The 8,575-nt window shown below is 40.0% G+C and overlaps 1 protein-coding gene across 2 annotated transcripts in view; it reads left to right on the forward strand.

The window, feature by feature from the left end:
* The window catches only part of AGAP2 (ArfGAP with GTPase domain, ankyrin repeat and PH domain 2), a 488,971-nt gene extending 481,009 nt beyond the window's left edge, over positions 1-7,962 (forward strand). For both annotated transcript variants that reach the window (XM_069230930.1, XM_069230931.1), the window contains one exon: positions 542-7,962. In XM_069230930.1, the coding sequence (XP_069087031.1) occupies positions 542-748 (207 nt within the window). In that variant the 3' untranslated portion in view covers positions 749-7,962. The remainder of the gene's footprint in view (positions 1-541) is intronic.
* The last annotated feature ends 613 nt before the right edge of the window (positions 7,963-8,575 follow it).

An 8,575-nucleotide genomic window follows, 5' to 3' on the forward strand; every position in this document is an offset into this window, starting at 1 on the left:
CATCAACTACTGTGGTTGGGGCTGGTAAGTCCTGTCTGCCCCACGGCCCGCTGAAAGGGGTTCCGACAGAAGGGATCCTATGAATACTCCAGTGCTGTAGAACAGAGTATAGAGCTCTGTCTCTGAGCTTGAACAGGTCCCCAAATGCATGTCAGTGAAGCTATACCTGCCTTGATTTGTATAACCTGCTGAAAGTTCGAGCTGACCAGATACAAATGTTTCTGTTGGATCCAATTACTCACATATGGGTTTCCAGATACCTACTGAACTACTTTGGAGAAAATTCCATTTGCAACTTGGAAGCCGTTGCTGCTACCTATAGGTATTATGTGTGTGTTATTTTGCCTGTAGACTTTCCTTTATTTGTTTCTGTCGACTTATATAGTTCAATGTTTTAAAACCCAAATGGTGCACTTGGATCTACTAAACACCATTTGTAAATGCTCAACTGTAGCCCATTTAGAATAACATTAGGTAACCATTACAGTCCGAAAATACCCTACTTAACTTGCTGTTCTTTCTCCATTTTGTCAATTTGCAGTATGGCGCCGACATAAAGGCTCGAGATGCTTTTGGACACACAGCACTATATCATGCCAAGCAAGCCGGAAGTCAGGAGTGTGTGGACATTCTCTTGCAGCATGGCTGCCCCAACGACGGTTTCAGCACTGTTGCAACACCCACCCTCAGGAGGAAAAGCAGCACCACTAGCATGGGACTGACGGACAGTCGGACTGCACTGGTATAAGCCAGTCTGTGGACACTTTCCTCTCTTCCTCATGGCATGGGGAGCAGCTGCCAAAATCGGCCACTCTGGTGCACCTGCTCAGTTATTTTCTTCCAACTGAGAAGTTCATGGTTTAGAGAACAAAATATGTACGCGAGGACGCTGGGCAAGGGATAGAGAAAGTCATGCCGGTTAAACCACAGTTCGTAAAATTCCACCTACTTTATTTGTTAAGTCAGTGCCCCTACAGGAAGGGACCAAAAACAGCCCCTGAGTATTCACTTGGAGTCCTTGTAACCTGTGAGGCGTGGCTTCTACCACCATGCACTTGACTGAAACAGCATCCTGGGCTCTGAGCTGCCAGACCTGCACAAGGATTGGACCTTCCTGGCGGATAGGAAGGTCCGAGGGAAACAGATCTGAAGGAATTATGTCGGCACTTTAACTACGTATCTGAAGAGGTTTTTTTCTGGGCCCTTTTAGCGCTATTTTGAAAGCTAGAGGTGTTTGAAGTTAGAACCACTGCGCACAGAATACCCCCACATCTCATTTTCTCTGAACCTCTAACGTTTCCACCCTCATCTAAGTATATCTCTGAGTCTGTTTCCCTGCTTTTTAGTTGTTATGGATTTTGGCATTCAAAGTTATTTGAAGTGTGACGTTTTCCTTTTCATATGAGCCGTACAATAGTTATGAAGCAAGAAATGACACTTTTCTCCTAATCCCATCCTGTGGTCAAACTAAATTGTGCTCCTACTTTGTTTTGTGTTCTTGAAAAGCAGAATGGCTGCTTGTTCAACACTATCGATTCTAAGAGCCCTGTCCCAATAATGAGAAGCTGGTTGCCACACGTCAGGTGTTTTAACCACACTTTACACCTTACTCTTACCTTCAGAGGAGTCAGATGTATGCTTCATGAAGTGCTTTTGGAATGATTGATGGTATAGGATCTTTGGTTATCACTTCAAGGTAGGCATCGGGGTTATTTAGAGGAAGTCATGTGGAATGGAAACCGTGACGACTTATAAAATGGATCTCTTCTGAATGCTAACATAGACGACAAATATATTTATTTTCATAAACCGAAGAGGCCTGAATTTTTCTGAAATTTTGGCTGGGACAGAGAAAAGGGGTGGGTTCTGCACGTTTTTATTGTTCTGTTACTGCCACCTACAGCCAACCTAAACTATAGTGGGGTGAAAGCCTGATTAAAAAGGAAATCAAAACGGGCAAACAAGGTCAAAGGCTGCCACTGTCTCTGTGACCCAGCTATCTTCGTCCATTTCTGACTTTTGAGCTAGAATTTGGCCTTGTATGCCGCAATCGGATAGGACACCCATACAGCCCTGATTTTGCTAGCGGACTTCACGCAGGCTGGTGACTGCTTACTAAGCACATCCTGGGCAGACAAGCGTCAAAAGATTTTCAAACGTCAGTACTAGCGAAGCCCTTGCCCTTCATGTAAAAAATGTGCAGATCGACATAGTGGTTCGTTTGCAGTACTTTTGGCACCAATCTCCAGGCAGTGGCATTGGTTCTTAGTCCAACACTGTAGTGGTGAGAATCAAAGTATCATAATGAGAAGTAATGCAGACCTCAGTCATAAAGTGTTTTGATATATTTTGAGTTAATATTTTAAAAGTTCTGTCCTTTCTGCGTTGAAACCTCAAAGGTCAGAATTTTAAACAAGTTGCTGCATAAACTTTGTGGGCGATGGGTTAGGAATTAAAATCTTATCCTATAAACTGATATTGTAATATAAAGGCCTACAAAACAATGTATGTTTGCAGTCACTGCATATACAGGTTAAATATGTCTATTTTATGAAGTACATATAGGTAAGAGAATGTGCAAAACAGCAAATGAGTTCCTGCACGCTGAGGGATCACAGAAGAAGTGAGTAGTCCTCTACTGAGCACAGCTTGTATGACTGCCACTTTCAAGCTATCAGTTGGACATTGGAAAGTTCCTCCATATGGTATGTTGATTCTTGGTTGCTACAGTAATTATTTTTCTTTCCCTCACTGCCAGTCTTTCGGTGTTGGATAAGGACCAGTATTGTAAGATTCACAAGTGGTGACCACTGCAGTAAGTGGATGGTGAACTAACATCAGTTAAGCGTCACTTGACATCAGTGCCCCGTTTTCCAAGCCTTATATATAACTACGTTGTGCCATAGCTGTAAGAAATGATACAATTTTACATTTTGTATTGCAGTACCTAACACCCTATTGTAGTAGTTGCTATATCACCTGTTGATCCTGTACTCTGAATGGTTGGGAAAGTGTCAGTTCATCTTTTGCTCCCTCCAAACCAGTGACATGTTATTAAACAGCAAATGCTCCCATCTATTCTGTGGGCCTGGTCTGTACTTTTAACACACCATTTTGTTCTAATCGATTCCTTTACATATCAGTGATCATCAATCTGGCAGATGACATATAATGAACCTCTCTACTGAGGGGCAGTCCATATACAATTGTGCCGCTTCTAGTTTTCTGCAGTGCTTGTAAAGTTTGCTTACTGCAGTGTTGGGTATGGCAATGCTTAATGCAGAAGGACTAGCCTCACACACAGACACCTCTACATAATCTTGGGCATTCCTATACCTTTATACAATTAACAAGATTGGAATAAGAGTATGCATGTTTCATGATGCTGTGGGATTATGCTGGTGGACAATCAAGAACATGTTATTAAAAGCAATGCAGTGTGTTTCTCAGATAAGCTGGTTTTAGCTTCCTCCTCTAGCCCCTAACAGTAGACAGTTTTGCTCTTTTGCTTCCAACTTGTTATGAGAGCCCCTCACCTCTAGACCAGGCATGATGCAACTCCTCTGAAGTGATATGAACTTCCTTATCAGAAGCAGCAGTGTGGCACTTTAACCATCCTAATGCTTGAAGTGAAGGAACAGCACAAAAGAAACATTAAATTATCATGTAATTGATTAATACCAATCTTGGACTTTATGCATTCACTTGTTGCTCGACAAGGCCCTCTCGGGAGTCTGACATTGCTTTCTTCTGCCATTCAAGTCGACGGCTAAATAATACAAGTTGTACGAAATCATGTTGGTTTTTGCTGGCTTCTCTTGAACATGTGTGGCTTACAGTGTGGTCTTCAGTAGAATTTTTGGCTTTTGTTTTTGCAGAAGTAAAGTTGTCATTGTAGAACAGCTGCCGTAACGTCATATGCATTTCTCAGTTACTTTTGAAATGGAGGATACTTTGAAACTAAGACAGAAACAGGCAGGCAACAGCTTTATTGTGGTGTTATGTGAAGCCCCCCCAAAATTATCATCATCATGATCACAGGATACCAATTGGTGCACACAAGTTAATGGGGGGTTATGCAAATGATGAGTTGTAATAATTTGTATTTCTTACTTTCTCATACTTATTCTGATGACAGAGCATCGGACCATTTGGATTCTCTTTCTAATATCCTTAATTTCATACCCCATCATAAGCGTGCATATCAGAATATTTAGTAGAAAAATATTGTAGAAAATTGACTACCACAATTTTTGAAAGGAAGTATACACAGGCAAGTATAGATTTCCTTTAAACTCCATATCTACAAAAGTTGAAAAAAAGTAAATCTATAGTTACATATAAACAGTGTCCTTCAGGATATTGCAGTTGTAGATTTTCTCAATTTGATATTTTTGTTGAAAAATTTGGTACTTTAATTAAGCTGCTGACTGAAATGAAGAAACAGCACACAAGGAGCATTTACACCATTATTATGGAATTAATTTATGCTGTCCGCGGACTCTATTCTTTCAAGGTACACAGAGGTGCAGTTATGAAAGGTTAATCTATATATACCTGTATATATTAACCTTCACAATATTGTGGACGCTGATATTCTGGCTACGATACTTTTCTAGGATGATCATTAAAACACAATATTCTGGTAGAATAACCATTGCCATTCTTTCTGTCACACTATAATCAGTTGTTTCCAAGTATGTAATATATCTGTATTAGGCAATGTGTTTCAACTGCCTCTTTTAAAGTTGCTAGTCCACTGCCAATAAATTTCCACATGCAGAGATTAGATCTCCATAATAGTTCAATATAATGATGCACAGATTAGCTCTCTCACACATTCCTAATTTGATGGTCATATTGGGTTATTCTTTAGTGACCCCCTTCTGTACAATATGCACAGTGTGTTGAATGTGTTTACTAAATTCTTTCCATTTTGTAATCTGCAAAATTCTCAGTGAGTGAAAATATACTACAAAGTATTCTTCACAAACAGTGACTGATCAACCATTGCCGACTCCTCTCCTGTTTTGATGTTACAGATTTCTCGTAACTCTTTTTTGTGACTGCAATTTTGACGTCTCTGCTGATCACAGATATGTGTACTAATTTACAGATGTTATTTCTTCCTGATACTGGCAGTTGGGACTACATTTCAGTGTTTCAACATTGTGGCATGCAACTGGTAATCAAATGCAGGTATAACAAACAAATGATAATGAAACAGGGATCCATTTCAAGGTTTGTACAAAAGCTAGTTCCATAGCATAAAACATGTCAGTAATGTGTGGAAATTCCATTCCTTGCTCGGTTATCAGTTGCTGATTAATACTTTGCTACCAGAAATCACTCTTTCACATCTGGTTTAATGACCAATTAATGTATAGCAGAACACACCTCAACAGAACAGTTATTACAACCGTTTTAGCCAGTGATTCACACTAGGTACAAATCAACAGCTCTCCCAGGCTTATTGAGGAGCTGTCACTTGAAAGGTAGTTTTGTTCATGAAAGGTGGCGTCATGGATATCGCCTGTACTGTACACCGAGAACACTGCATTCTGAATGTAAAGGGTACTACCTATTAAATATGTAAAATGCTATGTGGAAAAATCACGAATCCGCTAAGCAGCAGTGTGCTCTGCTTTCTACAATCTCAACTTATGCTGAACAGCTCTTAGTTGTTGACTGGGACGTGGAGGTGTGTCTAATTGTGTGCTTTCAAGCATCATTTGCCCTCTCTCTCTTGGATAGTAATTGTAACAGTGTAAGATTTAGACCTGTAACAGTGACTCAATATTGATTTATTCTTGTACAGTAAACTGTGTTCTAGAAACTCTGTGGTCTGTTAAGTGAGTACTACGTTATATGCACTATGCTCTCTATTTTCTGATGTGAGATCAGACTCTGTTGGAATAGTATAGTTCCACCTTCCTGCCTCCTTTCTCACTGCAGGTGGGAATTCTTTAGATTTTACTGCAGCCTTCTCTAGAGTCACAAGTCACCCCAGAAACTTGGAATAGTATAGTCCCACCTTCCTGCCTCCTTTCTCACTGCAGGTGGGAATTCTCTAGATTTTTCTGCAGCCTTCTCTAGAGTCACAAGTCACCCCAGAAACTTAGATCTGCTAGAACAATGATGCACACTAGCGAATGATGGTCTGCCTTGACATTACCCATAAACACGGAGTTAATACTGCAGGTATCAATCAAAGTGTAAGAGCAGAAACTAGAGCTTGAAAAACATTGAAGGAGAAAAATTACAAAACTCAGAGACTCCTTCCAGGTTGGCGAATGAACAATCGGATAACTCAGCAGAACTTTGTCATATGAATGGCACCTCATACGAGTGACTGGGCTGTTACCACGTCCTGGCTTTGCTGATACCCACTGTTATTATGATGGATAACCTGTTCCCCAAATAACATAATTAAATTTGTATTTTTTTTTTTTTTTTCAGATATAGCCCATTGATTTGAGTTAATCCTACAGAAGGTGTAGGAGTACTATCACCAATTCACATCATACCCTTGCTTCCTCTTCTGTGTCTTTAATGCACAAAGACAGCATTTATTTAACTGTTCCATCAGGTTTACCCAATTCAATTTTCCCTTCCAAGTGATTTCTGTGTGTCAATTAATTTTCACCATTGCCTATATCCAGCACGCCTATTTCTTTGGGTTGACACATTTCCATACATTCATGTTTGCTTCACAGCTAACAGGCTGTTGTATCCCTTGATTCTCTGCCTTTCTCTTGCATCTGACCATCTAAGAGCAAGATGGCAGCCGATAACCAGAGAGGGTATGAGTTAATCTATGAGGCAAAGACCATTTGTTTCATTCAGTCTTTGAGAGATTAACATGTACTGAGGTTCTGCAGCGGATCCAGGTCTGTTTATAATGGTAGTTCACACACTAACCATCCAGTCTGGGCATCTCTCGCCCCTGTCACTGATATATAGCTGAGTTCATTGATCAAAAATGGTTCCCAATACAATCTCTGGTGCCTGGCAGCTGTGTGGCTGTTAAAACAATGTCTTCTTACAGTACCAAGTTACAAACATTCTGCAGACTTCAGTTTCTATGTGAAATACATTTTTACATTTACTTGGTGCTCTACCGAGTATAAATAGATCTTACTTCATAGAAGCTGATGATTTCTCTTTAGCGGTTTGTTGACTCAAAAAAGTTAGATCAATTCCAGGCAAGCTCTGGGCACACAGCTCTCTGCTTATCAACCTAGACTGCTTATAAAGCTCGACTCCGATCCTGAACTCACTAGAAGACAGTAAACACAGTTCAATATCTTCAAGTAATCCACTCGCTAAATTAAAATCTCATGAATGTGAGACTTGAAAAGACTAGTACATCTGTGAGTTATATCTTAGATGAAAAGCTCACATCCTTGGAAATATGGCGTCTGAAATATCACTGGCTGTTGAAACCAAACAGATGAATTATATTCCAGTAGACCACGCTCTGCTATCCCTAACACAGGCATGAACAAGTTTAGCTCACTGGGTCACACTATCTCATAGAGAAAAAAAAATCAACAGAAGGATCCATGTGCATGTGCCTGGCTCCCAGGGGCCAGGCGCACAGTTTGCTGAATGTACGGCTCAGTACTTACTTAACAGAACATGCTCCAAAAAAGAAACTGAAAAAAAAAAAACTATTTGTATAGATGTTTTGTTGCCGAGACTATTTTGCAAATATGAAGTGATGTAATATAAGATTTATAAAAGATGAGAAGACCTCGACTCTGTTCGTTCTCTGGTTAATTTTATTTTTTTCAATGTCAGCTGTTTTTTGGGAATGTCAAAGACCTAAGCGCCTATGGTGAGGTTGCTGGGGATGAAAGTGAGATGGGCTCAGCTGAATTATACTCAGCTAGGCGCAGACATGATAATTCTCATTGGTGATGTGAACTTTAAGGCAAATAAAAACAGTGATTTTAATAACACGGATTTGGTTGCTATTTTGTTCCCTTTTTTTGTCTTTCGCACGCTATCTTTGTCGAAGCACACTTTCCATCCTAGCTTCTAATTACAGTCCATGGGCGGCTACTGTTATATTTGCTGCAGGTTGAAGCAGTCCTTCACGGCTGATGGTTTTACATAATGTACTTTAAGCTGTTGTCATGGAGGAGTGTGCGCTATTCTTTGTAGTATTTTTATCAAGTGAGACACTGCTATGCAATGACAATTCAGTCCATAAATAGCACCTTTTGCAAGGCACAAGTCCTCCAAAAAAAACAAAAAAAGAAGTGGGGGGACTACCAAGTTAGGCTGTATGCAACTGACATCATGGCATATGACATCGCACATCATGTTACAGGAAGTGGCATCAAAACCCATCACTTTCCAAGAAGTGACATCAGATCTAATAACCATATTTTTAGCAGGTCCATTATGAAGACATTTGAGTGCATTACAAATAACATACAAACAACCCCGATTTATATTGACGAGACACATTTGTGTAAGCTGCAGATAAAACAGTTTTGCCTTTTGTTAGAGTATAGCTTTCTTTACTAAGGACTGAATAAACTTATCTCCATCAGGCATAATAGTC

This window comes from Pleurodeles waltl, chromosome 4_2 (genome assembly GCF_031143425.1).
Source record: "Pleurodeles waltl isolate 20211129_DDA chromosome 4_2, aPleWal1.hap1.20221129, whole genome shotgun sequence".
Classification (NCBI taxonomy): Eukaryota; Metazoa; Chordata; class Amphibia; order Caudata; family Salamandridae; genus Pleurodeles; species Pleurodeles waltl.